The following is a 14,653-nucleotide window of genomic DNA, read 5'->3' as shown; positions in this document are numbered from 1 at the left end:
TTTCCATTAAATTTACCCCTTATATGGCCATGGCTCATGACACCCCAATAATTTCAACAATAACATCAAAAATCACTGATCACAGATCACCATAACAGAAAAAGTTTGAAATAGTATAATAATTACCAAAATATGACACAGAGACATGATATGAGTGCATGCTGTTGGAAAAATGGTACTGAAAGACTTGCTTGTCATAGGGTTGCCACAAACCTTCAATTTAAAAAAAAACATAATATCTATGAAGTACAATAAAGTGAAGCTCGATAAAACAAGGTATGCCTGTACCATAATCTCAGGGCAATGGAAGGACATATGGTAGATACAAGTAGGCTGAAGTATATTACTCCTGATGACCTGAAAATAAAGAGTGGCCCTAAAGACACTATCAAGGACATGTATAATTGGAAAAGGAAGTATGTCTAGTAATGAAATGAGAGCAAGGAATGACAAGTAAATGGCACAATTGTTTCACTGGTATCTACAAAGCATTAGACGACCTAGAGAAAGGCAGCTATCTGGCATGGTGGATAGCTCCTCTATGAGGGAGAACATGGACAAAAATTGTTCCAGATACAAGTGGGCCTCCAAATGATGAAATCATGAAGCATCATTGGAGCATCGAAGCAATCTCAGTAGTAAGATGGCAACAAAGTATCAATTGGTAGTTATGATATTAGAACATTCTTGACACATTTGAGTTTGGGCAAGTAATGTCCCACAGAGCCATTGTAGCAAATATGAAATAACAGGTAAATACTAGATCAATGCTGTCCAAAATGGGAAATCGGATCACCCTTGGCTAACGGCAGGCCAAAACCCAAGAGCATCTAATTAGCATTTCCCTCTTGGAGAATGTTTTCCTCCCTACCCTCTCATCTTACTATTAAGCATTAGTTCTTTAGTGTGAATTCATTATCCAACTCTTTCCTAAGATAAGAGGTGTTGATTGAATGAAAGCAGCTATTGATTAGAATTGGGGCTAGAAGAAGAGATGGGTCCACAGCAAGAAAAGTATCCAGTTATGGCTGCTACCTTTTAGGAATGCATTAAAAAGTTGGAGTGCATTCAAAGGAAGATAGCCAGTAGGGGCAGAGGGCTCAAAAGATCTGTCCTTCAAAGAAAGGCTAATGCCTTTCAGTTGGAGATCAGTTGAAGGAATTGGTCATTGTCTTCAGATAACTAAAGTCTTTATTCTGCATAGCTCCAGAATGTAGAATTGGGTCCAAGTTACAGGGAGGAAGATTTTGGCTAAGGATAGGCTAAGAAGAATTTACTAATAATTAGAATTTTCTTACTTTGCAATTGGCTGTCACAAAGTAGTGACTGCGACATTACTGGACTTCATTGTATCATCCTTGGAGACATCTAGCCCAACTCTTTCATTTCACAGATGAGAAAACAGACCCAGAGAGATTAAGAGACTTTCCTAAGGTCACATAGAAGTAAGATGTTTAAGAAAAAGCTGAATCATGGATTTATAGCTGGAATGAAATTTAGAGGCCATCAAAGGCAGCCCCTTCATTGTACAGATCAGGAAACTGAGGCTTCGAGAAGTTAAATAACTTGCCTAATGTCACACAGCAAGTAAGCATCTGAGGCTAGATTTGAACCCAAGTGTGCTTGATTCCAGGTCCAATGCATAAGCTACCACACCACAATACTGCTTCCTTTATAGTGGAGATTCATACTTCAGATTGAACTAAATGCCTATTGAGTTTCCTTCTAATATACTTAGCCTGGATGGAGGTCACTTGGGAAAGGGGTGGATGGAGGTCATTGGGCACTTGGGGAAGGAGTGGATCGAAGCCACAGGACACTTGGGGAAGGGGTGACTGGGTACTTGGGAAAGTGGTGAGGGTAGGGCAAGAGGGGGAAGAACACAGTGAGAAGGAAAATGAGCATCCAAAGGAGAAGTGATGGTTAGACAGCAAGGTTCACAATTTCACCAGAGTGTATAGATTCTAGCATGAGCCACTGGACACATCTGCCATGGCCTGCTGAGTGTCCCAGTGCCAATGTGACACATTACTAAGTACTCTGCACTTGAAGAAATGTGCCAGGACAAACAGGCTGAGTGCAGTGTCCCCAGTGGTATGATTCACTGTGTTTTCTGCAACTTAATGTTGCACATTTCGTTGGTATTTTCGCTTCTAATGACAAATTCATCTGGCTTGGGTGAGTTGGGCTCATGTCGTAATACCAGGTTTCTTGGCCTCAGTCATGGTGGGCAGAAAATGGGGAGGTCTTAGTTAGGATATAAGATAACTAGACTTCGCAACTAAACTACTGTTGCTATTTGGTATTTTTTGTGCTGTAAGCTTTTGAACCAGGACATCTTATAGAAGGAAAGATGACATATAGATTTGTAGACTATTAGAACTGAGCGGAATGAAAAATGTCAGAACTAGAGGGTACCTTAGAATAGAATCTCAGACCTGGAAGGGTCATTGGTATATACAAAGCATGATTCAGCTGCAAAGATCTTAGAATAGAATGTTTGAGTTGGAAGAACCTTTAGAACATAGAACATAGTATGTTACTGAAAGGGAGCTTAATGGTATTTTAGTCATTTTACAGATGAGGAAATTGAGGCTCCTAGTGGAGAAGAGACTTGCTCAAAAGCACACAGATGTTGAAGCAATCAATAAAATATTTATTAAGTGCCTGCTGTTATATGCCAGATATAGTGGCTGACACCACATTCAAATACAATGAAATAATCCCTACTTGCAAGGAGTTTGAATATTTGAAGTAGCTCCTTTCTGTTTCTCTAAAAATATGCTGGAGGAATACTTAAAAAGAATGTCCATTTCTTTTCTATAGAAATGAAAATAATTTTTCAAATTGTCTATAGATAGCTTTCACATGACTATGCTAGTCTGAGACCCACTCTTTTCCCAAGACCTTGAAGCAAGCTAGGGTTGTAAGGCATTAAAAGTTAGTTATCACCTATCATTACTAACCTTTCAAATGTCAATTAGCTTTAGAAAAAATTACTTCTCTAGAACCTACTACCTTCCTGAGGCAGTCTATTCTTCTTGAGAGTGCTTATAATTTTTAGGATATTTTTCCCTACCTCAAATTTAAATACATCTCACTATCTGTCTATTTCTGTATGTAACTTGTATATACCTAGTTGTTTTCCCTGTTATATTATAAATTTTTTGAAGACAGGAGGAAAAAAAATTTTGCTTTTCTAGAAATAGTCTTTTCAGTGGCATGGGTTTCAAGAACAATTCTTTAAACCAGTATGTCTGCTTTTTAAAAAAATCAAATAAAGTTTTCAGTTTTTCCCCCCTCACATATTTCTAAAGGCTGGAGCCTTAGAGATGTTTGACAGTTTATGTAACTATCACTTTCATAGTCAAAAGCTATCTGACTGTTCTTTGAGAGAGTAGGTGTGCTTCATTTCCGAATACCTCAAGGTTCCATCTGGAACAAGGAAGTCTGTTATTGTTCCAAGCTTCCCTTCTGCTGCATTTTCCAGTTTGCACTATACTGCCCACATAGAATTAGTTTAGGATGGAGAACAGAATATAGGACCCGACAGTAGGAAAAACCCTTCAGTCAGATAATTATAAATTATATTTGCATATTATTTCCAAGTTTACAAAACCCTTTCACATCCATGATCTCATTTGAATTTAGCAATAGCCCTGAGAAGTCAGAAGGTGCAGGCATTATTATCCCTGCTGTGTTGTTGTTTTTCAGTCATTTTTCAATCACATCTGACTCTCTGTGGCCCCATTTGGGGTTTTCTTGGCAAAGATACTGAAGTGGTTTGCCATTTCCTTCTCCAGCTCATTTTACAGATGAGGAAACTGAGGCAAACAGGATTAAGTGACTTGCCCAGACACTGTCTGAGGACAGATTTGGACTCTGGAAGATAACAGGCCCAGGGTCACACAGATAGTAAGTGATTGAGGCCAGATTTGAACTCGGGAAGATGAGTCTTTTTGATTCCCATCCCAGTGCCGACTGCACCATCTAGCTACCACTACATAGATGAGTAAACTGAATTTGAGATGATAGGTCCAGGGTGGCATCAAACTATCCAATGGTAGAATCAGGATTTGAATGCAGAACTTGTGACTCCTATTGCTATAGCTACATAATGACAGCGTTCCCTTTTGCCCTTAAATAATTCTCTTCAAGTAGGGGAAATTACTCCAGCAAATTCTGAAAGATGAAACCTTCTAGAGAAAGTGATCTAGTGGTGCTTTCACTGGGCAAGGTTGGGGAGGGGTAGAGAAGGCTGAGAGGGAAAGGGCTACATGCTAAGTAAGCTCATTTATTTGGCAGAAAAACAAATAATCAATCAACTAATGTCTGCCACAGGACTCAACTGTGGACTCTCTCTCCAAATAATTAGTATCCGGTGTCATCCTACAGTTGGTGCCTTTAAATTGAGAGCACATGTTTGACATTATTTGCATAAGTGACTGCCTGAGTTTGGCTTGGAATAGAAACCCAAGGAACATCACAAAATGTAGTAACAAACTCCCCTGTATTTATCTGATTGTCTGTTTTTCATTTCCGGGATGGAACTGCTTCAGTCTCCATGCACTCCGGACTTTGCTGTGGATCTCATAAGTCTCTCCAAGTCCCCATCTGCTGGTTTGTTTTCCAGTCTAAGTGTTATAGATGTGGGGTTGGAGGTGGGGGTGGGAAGGTCTACTGTTCATCCCAGTGGCGGGAGGTCCCCCTCCCATGCCATAGGCAGAGAAGTTGTATATCCCAGCAGATCCTCTCCTGCCGACCTTGCAGATTGTGAGACTCTCTCAAAACAACAAAGGAAGACAAGTTTCGTATTCAAGGAAGAAACTCCTAAATGGAATGAACCCACTCCCCTAGTGAACAACTGAAGCATCAAATGGACAAGGGGAGAGCTGGGAGCAGAGAAGCATAGCCTGAATTCCCAGGACCCATGCCTAGGAAGGGACTCAGACGAGCCAAGCTGGATGGTGCAGTCGAAATCAACCAAGATGGTTGTCTAAGCCGGACAGGACAGACTGTCCAGGAAATGAAGAAACAACTCCTCTTCCAGAATTTCCATTCCTACTCTCCTCTAGACTCATCAGATTTATATTTTTCAGGAAAGCCTTTTGCTTCAAATGTCTGATTCGATTCAATTTTAAATACACATATTAAGTGCATAAGATGTACAAGTCACTGTGCTATATATATAAGGATGCAAAGACCAAAAATAGAAAATTCTAGCTTTCAAGGAATTTACATTCTATCACTGAGTTACCTTGGGGTGAGGGTGGGGTTTAACATCTATCTATCTATCCATCTATCTATATGTGTGTATGTATGTATATATATATATATGTATATGTAGAACAGAAGGAACATAGAAGGGAAAGAGCATCAGCAAGTAGGAATATGAGGGCAAGTGAAACTGAGAATCAGATTTAGAGGTAGAAGAAAGCTGAGAAGAAACCATCCAGATTAACCTTCTCATTTTACATTTTACCATAGGTTTGAAACCATAAGATATTCTCTTATTCCAGTAATAATACTATGTCTGAAGAAAAGGATGTTGCAAATTATTGTCGTTTAGTTGTTTTTCAGTCATGTCCCACTCTTTGTGACCTCATTTGGGGCTTTCTTGGCAAAGATGCTGGAGTGGTTTGCCATTTCCTTCTCCAGCTCGTTTTTACAGGTGAGGGAACTGAGGCAAAGAGGGTTAAGTGACTTGCCCAGCCACTGTCTGAGGACAGATTTGAACACTGGAAGGTAACAGGCACTCTGTGCAGTATGGTGCCACCTAGCGGCCCTTGCAAGTTATAGTAGGAACATAAAAACTAGGTCAGTATTTCTAATCATATCTGACCTCTGTCTTTATGTCTGCCAATTGAAATCCTACCCATCCGTCAAAGTTCAGTCCAATGGCACCCTCTCTCCTGGAGTCTCTTGTAGAATTTTGGACTTTAGTTAGAACTAGGTTCAAATCCCAGCTTTGCCACTTACTCAGGAGAAATATCTTTTATTCATCTTCTAGAACTCTGAGCAGCTTGAACAGTTTGATCTTTATTGAGCTGTATGTTTATTAAGTGAATTAGAGAGCTGATTTCATCAGCTCTAAATTATATTAATTAATGGTTAAATTAAATAAACTGACAAAAGGAAAATCTAACCTACACCAATGCCTTCATCAAGCTTCTTAGTTAATATGAAGGATTTCGGAGGTGCGCAGGAATATATATATGAAATAAGTAGAAGCAGCTAAGTAATATAAGTGATAACTACAGCAACATAACTGGAAACAATAAAAATTAAACTAAATGTTGTATAATTATAAGGATGAAGCTTATCCCCCCCCCAAAAAAAGTAATGAGACTATGTATCTTTTATTGGTATGGAACATTCTATATGTTTTTCAGACTTGGTTGACAAATTTATTTATTAGTAAGTTTTGCTGAACAACCTTTTTTTTCCTCTCTTCCTTTTTTGTTCTTTCTTGTAATGAATGGTTCTCTGGGTCAAGGAAGAAAAGAAACAAATTTGGAAATGAAAGTGACATACAATGAAATATATGAATAAAATGTTTAGTAACACAAATTACATGAATTCAGAGAAGCATGGGAAGACTTATGTGAACTGATGCAGAATTAAGGAAGTGGAACCAGAAAAGCAATCTCTACAATGATTATAGTAATATAAGTAAAAAAAATAACAAAATGAAATGCTGTGCAATTATATTAACCAATACGGTTTCACCTGGAAGAGTTTAGAAAATGTATCTGCCTGCCTTCTTTGTATGGAAATGGGGTTGGGAGGGCAGGGTGGTAAGGACTATGGATGTGGAATACTTAAAATACTGTCACACTTAATGTATTGCTGAACTGCTTTTTTTCTCTTTATTTTTTATTTTTTGTTCCTAGGGATGGCTCTTTGAGGGAAGACAGGGACATTCAGAAATGAAAGTGATATAAAAAGCTATCAATAAAATAAAAGGAAAAATATGGGAATGTTTTAAATTTTTGTACTGTGATGAGAATTCTTCATCATGCTCCACTCCATCTAAAAGACATTCATTTGCTTTTATATTTTATTATTTTTTTTTCTTATTCTGTCTTTGTAGATGTCAATACAGTCATTGTGGGCAGAATACGGAAAGAGCACTGGACTGGGTTATAATCTAAGCTCTGCCACTAACTTGATATGTGACTTTGGGTAAACTCTCTGAACCCCATTTTCTTATCTGTAAGTTTCAAAGGGTGAAGAGGAGAGGTAGATCTCTTCTAGCTCAATGTGTGTCCCCAAAGCTAACCATCAAAAGACTTTTCTTTTAAACCTGTACAAACTCTAATAATTTCCATGTCTATAGGGCTGTCCTTGCAACAAACATGGGTAGGAAGTATAAACAGTATTATTCCCATACATAAGGAAATAGTCTCTCCAGGAAAATGCTAGAAAGGAGGAGAGGATATCAGAAACATGAAGACCATTCTGATTCTGTTTGTAACTAAAGATGAGGACATTAGCACCAAGCGGCCCATCTGTTCTTTTCTTTTGGATAAATTTCACACTTTCCATGCTGCTAAGACAGTAGTTGCCAACTTTGGTTTTGCAACATCCTGGAGTATTTTTAGTTATTGGAGAAAGAGCCTTGTGAAACATTCTCCATTCCCACCAAACATAATTAATGTTAACTCATCTTAATGGTATAATAAAGATATTTATGCAAGATAGTAGGATCTGACCTTAAGCCACATGTGAAAGTATCTATGGAAAGAAAAGTTTTGTTCTGTTTTGAAGGAGTTTCTGGTATGAAGGAAGAAATTCAGATTCATAGAATCTCAGAGACCTCAGCCACTGTAGAGTCTAACCCATGTCTGAACATGTCTCTCTAATCAGGAGTTCTTAGCTATTAGACTGTAAGCTCCTGGAGGGCAGGGACTGTCTTGCCTCTTTTTGTATCCCCAACACTTATATAATGCCTGGCACATAGTAGGCATTTAATAAAATTTTATTTTTTGATTAATAAATGTTTATTGATTGATTGGAGTTTAGGTATCCCTTCAGGGCTCATGAATTTGTATGGGGGAGGGGGAATCACATCTTTATTTTCACTACCCTCTAACTGAAGTTTAGCATTTCCTTCAATTATTTAAAAACTTTATTCTCAGACGGGTTCCACAGGCTTTATCCCAATGTCAAAGAGGTCCACTACCCACAATAAGTTAAGATCCCCTTCTGGAACATGCCCAAGTAGTCATTCAGTCTTTCCTTAAATTCTTCTAATCATAAGAAACTCACTCTCTACCAAGGCAGCTGATTCATTTGTTAGCAGCTCTGACTGTTGGGAAGTTTTTCTTTACATTGAACTGAAATTTTTACCATTGTTTCCAGTTCCCCAGTCCAGGACCAAAAAGAATAAGTCTAATTGCCCTTTCAAATGATAGGCCTTTCAAATACTGGGATATAGTTAGCAATGTTGCTCTCTCTCCCCCCAGGCTTCTTTTCTCAGGCCAAATATCCTCATTTCTTTCAAGTAATCCTCAAAAGCACGACTGTTAGGTTTTTTTACCTTTCTGATTGCTGTCTTCTGGACACCTCTCCAGGTTATCAATGTTGTTTGTCAAGAGTGGTCCGCAGAAATGATCCAGCAGCTCTGAGGAGCAATTTGGAACTATGCCCAAAGGACAATCAGATTGTGCATACTCTTTGATCCAACAATACGACTACTAGACCTGCATCCCAAAGAGATCATAAAAAAGGGAAAAGGGCCCACATGTACAAAAATATTTCTAGCAGCTCTTTTTGTGGTGGCAAAGAATTGGAAATTGAAGGGATGTCCATCAATTGGGGAATGGCTGAACAAGCTGTGGTATATGAATGTAATGGAGTACTATTGTGCTATAAGAAATGATGGGCAGGTGAACTTCAGAAAAACCTGGAAAGACTTACATGAACTGATGCTGAGTGAAGTGAGCAGAACCAGGAGAACATTGTACACAATAACAGCAATATTGTGTGATGATCAACTACGATTAACTTAGTTCTTCTCAGCAATACAATGATCCAAGACAATTCCAAAAAACTTATGATGGAAAATGCTATCCATATCCAGTAAAAGAACTGACAGGGTCTGAACACAAATCAAAGCATACTATTTTCACTTTCTTTTTTGTGTACATTTTTTTTTTCCTTTAGCAAACTGTAATTTTTTTTCTTCTGCAAACTGTTTCTTCTTTCACAACATGACTAATATGGAAATACATTTTACATGATTGCATATATGTAACCTATATCAAATTGCTTACTGTTTTGGAGGCAGGGAAAATATTTGGAACTCAAAATTTTATTTAAACAAATGAATGTTAAAATTGCCTTTACATGTAATTGGAAAAAATATAATACCATTAAAAAAAAAAAGAGCTGTCTTGAGAACTGACCATAATACTCCAGATGTGTCCTCACCAAGGCAGAGTTCAGAAGGACTGACTACTACTTCCCTAGTCTTGAACACTATGGCTGTCTTGGTATATCCTAAGACTGAATGAGCTTTCTTGGAAGATGCATCACACAACTGACTCATGGTAAGCTTGCGGTCCATTTTATTTGAAGTAACTTTCAGCTGTTTAAAAATAATAATAATTCCTTACTTGGAGGAAAATTTGTCACCACAAAGGAAGGAAAAAGCATTAGGAATTGGAGACAGAAGACATTGGTTTGAATCTCCACCTTTAATATAGAGTAGCTAAAAAAAAAAAGAATGTTAAAATATGAATGAATGTTAAAACATTAGCATAAGCTAATAGAAATTGGTCACTAAAAGAGGTAGCCAGTAAGGTGAAATACAGTTTTTATTTGGTCAATCTGTCTGTAGATTCCACCCCACCCCCAGCACTACCGCAATTACCCAGGCAAAATGGTTAAGATTGTTTCTCCCACTTTTAAACGTACAGGCTCTCAGACCCCTTATTTTAGCCTGAGGAAGCATGCAGTATGATCCCTTTCGAATGGTTCTTAGGCCCTATTATTTCCAGGTACAATCCAGCCTGTTTGAAATATTACCCCACAGTTTAGCTTCCAGCCTTATTTTTTTTAAACGATACATCAAACATTTATTTTCTTAAAGGCTGCCTGGAGAAATACACAAATATGAGAACATCTCAAAGAGGTACAAGGAGGCATCCCCAAACTTCCTGCTTTCTGAGGGAGAAGGGAAATAAACTTTTAAAAATGTACTTGGGGTCCAGGAACGCTTCAGGCAAATAGGTGCAAAGATGTCCCAACAGGAACCACAAGCCCGAAATAAACTGTAATAACTACTCTGTCAACTGCACAATCTCAGAGGGAAAGGGACCTAGTATGATGATACCTGGCTGATAGGCCTCATTCAAACATACTCAACAGTGGTCCTCTCTTGAACACCTCAAGTGAGGAAGACTACTATTCTAGGATAGAAAAGGAAGTGGGGTTCGGAAGACATAGGGGTGGAAGAAAAGTGAGGGTAGAGAATGGGCTTGGGGAAGAAGAAGAAGATGGACAAGAAAGGAGGGAGGAGAGAGAAAGAATAGATGGGGAAGAATGGAGAAGAGAAGGCAAAAAGAGGAGAAAGAAAATGGAAGGGAAAGAGGAGAACTAAGAAGAGAGCAGAGTAGAGGAAGAGAGCATTTAGAGTTCAGAAGAGGAAAGGTGAGGGAAAGTGAATAGGAGAGCCAGAGACGTAGGAAAAAGAGGACGATGGAAAGCTGAAGGTAGACAAAGTAAGTGGAAAAGGAGGGAGTAGAAGGTACAGGAAAGTAGTTTGGAGAGACAAGAAGAGGAGGGAGATTAGGAGCTGGAGTTGGGGAAAGAGGAGCTTGGATTTGGCTCTCTGAGGAGGTGGGGTCTGGCCCGGAGGCTGGGAGCGCAGCTGGCCCCAGACGCCTCCTCCTAGACAGCTGCAGCTGCCCCTAAGGCGCAGCCCACATACATACCTCTTTGCGCCTGAGCTCCGACTCCTGCAACCCTGCCTCCTTCCGCGGCAAGACTATAGCTCCCCGGATATTCGCTGGCTGCCGCGTCAAAGCTCCGCACCAGATTTGGGGAGTCCTCTCCACCCCACTCCCACAACCCCCTCCCTCTTTCCTTTCTAGGGTGTGTGTTGGGGGAGGAGCACTGGATGCCTGGCTAGGCTTTAAAATCTGGCTCCGCTCTGTTCTGCCAGCAGAGCAAGGGTAGAAGCCGCTGCCTTCACCTAGCACGAAGCCGAAGAGATCCTCGGCACATTTTGCATGCCCCAGGAAATTTCTCCAGCCCCGGTCTCAATTGAACCGAACTCTTGATACACCCAGCTCCGAGTCCATCTCTGCCTAACCCCATAGGGGCTAGTGCTCCGTACGTTCTGGGCCCCAGAACCCTCCCGACAGAACGCAGCAAGCCCCGTTCCTCAGGGGCAGCTTCCTCTGCCTTTAGCTAAGCAGGCTTTGCACTAAGTCTCATTTGCCCCGTCTGGCCCGTCCGCTCCTTTGGCGCCCCTGGTGTGTCTGCCTGTTTCTCAGCTGTCCCATTACGTTTTTGCAGGGGTCTTTTAAAATCATTTGCAGCTGCAGCATTCGAGCCCTGAGACTAAGTGGAGAGGGGTTGTCATGCTTCAAAGCACCTTCCTGCTGTGCACCCTGGGGCTGCTGGCGCTGCTGCGCCCTGGCCGGGCAGAGCCCCTGGCATGCCCACCGCGGTGCGACGTCTCCAAGTGCCCCAGTCCCAGCTGCCCCGGAGGCTATGTGCCCGACAGCTGTAACTGCTGCCTGGTGTGCGCCGCAGCCGAGGGCGATGCGTGCGGCAGAAAGGATGACCCCCCGTGCGGAGATAGCTTGGAGTGTGGCCACCCGGCGGGCAAGCGCTTCGCCAAAGGAGTCTGCCAGTGCAAGTTGACTTACCAGGTGTGCGGCAGCGATGGGCGAACCTACGACAATGTGTGCCGGCTGAAGGCTGCCAGCCGCAAAGCCCTTCAGCAGGGGCTGCCCGCTGTCATTCAGATCCAGAAGGGCGCCTGTGAATCGGGTAAGAGGAGCGCGGGCCCACAGTGCGCAGCTAGGGGGCAGGTCAAGAATCAGAAAGGTCTAGCCTGAGAGAGCTGGAACGTGGCATGGCAGAGTTTGAAGGGACCTTAGAAATCGCAAAGTTAGAGCAAGCTCCCAAAGGAATTCGGCCTCGGGCATTTTCTCTGGCTGTCTCCCAAACCTAGAATGCCCTTCCTTCCATTCTTTGCCTACTGGCCTCTGGCTTTTTTTTTTTTAAGTCCCAGCTAAAATTACGTCTTCCACAGGAAGCTTTTCCCAACCTCTCTTAATTCTAATGCCTTCCCTCTCTGGTTATTTCCTATTTATTCTGTTTGTAACTTCTTTGCATATATTTGTTGGCTTCTTGGCTCTTCCATTCTAGATTGTGAGCTCCTTGAGGGCAGGGACTGTCTTTTGCTTCTTTTTGTACCCCCAAGCCCTTAGCACAGTGCCTGGAGCATAGTAGGCACTTACTAAATGTTTCTTGATTGATTGATTGATTGATTGACATGGATTATCAGTTCTGGAAAGGAACTTAGAATTTTAAAGTGTCAGATGTGGGAGAAATCTTAGAATGTCATAGTTAGAATGGAACTTAGAATTTAGGAGACAAAATATCAGAGCTGGAAGGGACCTTATAATTTAGAACCTAGTGTATGAATTGGGAAGAGCCTTAAGGCTTAGAATATCAGAGCCGGAATCAAAGAATCACAGAAGTCTCAGACTTGGAAAGACTCTCAGAGAGTATGGAGTCCAACCCACTCTTCAAGTATAATCCCCTTTTACTGCATCCCTAAGAACTGATCATCTAATTTTTGCATGAAAGCTTCTAGTAAGGGGAAATCTACTACCTCTCCCATTATACTTTTGGATAGCTCTAAAAGGGACCTCAAAACAGAGAATGTCAGAACTAGACTTAGAACATGGACTCATGAGACAACAGGACTAGAAGGGACCTTAGAGATCATCATTTTAAAGATGAGGAAACTGAGGCCCAGAGAGAGGAGGTAACCCCAACACAAACATCTCCACCTGTAGAAATCCTACCCATACTTTAGGGCCCAGAGAGTTAATAGGAAAGTGGACATTGGAACAACGTCACCTGGTTCCTTGTCCAGGAATGTTTGCAAAGCTGCTTCTTGGCATACAAATGTGCCCTGATTAGGAAGCTGATTCAAAGGGGAATGGACCAGAATAGGCTGCTCCAAAAATGAGAAGAAAACCAAGGACCCAGTGATAGCTGGGTCTCCCTACTGTAGTGTCCAATAGCCTAGGAAATGCTTAAGAAAAGACTATAGGATTATAAGATTACAGAGTTATAGCTGGAAGGGGACCTCACAGGTTCTCTAGAGATGACATCTCATTTCACAGATGAGGCAACTGAGGCTCAGAGAAATGAAGTGACTTGCCCAGGGTCACACAGTTACTGCAGTATGATTCAATGGGGATCACAAACACCTGAGTTTCTAATTTTAGCTCTGCCATTAACTTGTCCTGTGACCTAAGACAAGTTATATCCCACTTTCTAAACACTAGTTTTACCTGTGAGATGAAAGAGTCATCCTTAATGACTGTTAAGCCTCCCTTCCAGGTCCAGCATTCACTGATTCACCTCTCTTTCCCCTCCTCTCCTCTCTTTCAAAATTTCCCTAATCTGGGTCCTAGTCCCTCAAAACTTTGCATTTCTAATGTAACCGTGTTGATAAAACAAGTTCTAATTCCCCTTGATGTGTTGGGGAGCAAATGCATTAATCTTCCTGGATAGCGCAGTAAATGTATTCTGCCACTTACCGGGATGTGTTTGCATGGCCAAATTCCTTTATCTCTCTAAGCCTCAGCTTTCCCATCTGTAAAATGGGGATAATGAACCTTGCATAATCTACTTCCCAGGTTTTTTTTTTTAGAAGAAAGAGCTATATAAACTGCAATAAGTATAGAAAAATGAAATTATTATTAGAGCTTTATCATGAAAGGCAAGAGGGGCATAATGCATAGAGATTTTGACTTGGATTGGATGATGCCTGAGTTCAAATCTCACCTCTGTTATTGGGTGACCCTAAGCAAGTCACTTAACTTCTCTGTGTTCTAGGCAGTTCCTTAAGACTCTTCAGTTATAGATCCTGACTTGCACTGGTGGAGGGAGCTTACCCATAGGGAATTCCCACATGATGAAATCATTGGCCTGAATCTGCCTCCCCCTCCCATTTGTAGGGGGAGACATTTTAGGAGCCAAAAGATCTCAGCATCCTTCAGTCACAGAGCGTATATAAGTGGCTGACCTTTCAGTTTTTTAAATTGTTTAATTAAACTGAACTGAATTATGGGTGGAGCCAGTTCTGAGTGGAACCTGACCAAGAAGTTGTGTGGAACATTCATTTGGATACCCAAGGAAGAAATACATGATATAGTGGAAAGAGCATCACCTGGGCAGTCAGAGGAAACCTGAGTTCTAGTCCCAACTCTACTTCTTACTGTTTGACTTTGAGAAAGTCATTTTGGGTCTCAGTTTCCCAACTTGCAAAATGAAGGGAGCAGAGTAGATAATTTCTGCTTTCTTTCGGCTATAAAACCTGTGACCCTATGAAATGTTCACATTGCAAATGATCATTGAGACTATGTCATAAGATCATAGATTTTATTTTCTTCAA

The 14,653-nt window shown here is 41.0% G+C and overlaps 1 protein-coding gene across 1 annotated transcript in view; it reads left to right on the top strand.

Moving 5' to 3' along the window:
- The first annotated feature begins 11,014 nt into the window (after window positions 1–11,014).
- Window positions 11,015–14,653, top strand: part of HTRA3 (HtrA serine peptidase 3) — a 49,139-nt gene continuing 45,500 nt past the window's right edge. The window contains exon 1 of the mRNA XM_027835966.1: window positions 11,015–12,006. Coding sequence (XP_027691767.1) covers window positions 11,592–12,006 — 415 coding nt within the window. The 5' untranslated portion in view covers window positions 11,015–11,591. The remainder of the gene's footprint in view (window positions 12,007–14,653) is intronic.

The sequence above is a fragment of the Vombatus ursinus genome, unplaced genomic scaffold (assembly GCF_900497805.2).
Source record: "Vombatus ursinus unplaced genomic scaffold, bare-nosed wombat genome assembly UNPS02014818.1, whole genome shotgun sequence".
NCBI lineage: Eukaryota > Metazoa > Chordata > Mammalia > Diprotodontia > Vombatidae > Vombatus > Vombatus ursinus.
The sequence above is the reverse complement of the archived record's forward strand: the minus strand, read 5'-3'. Positions and strand labels throughout refer to the sequence as shown.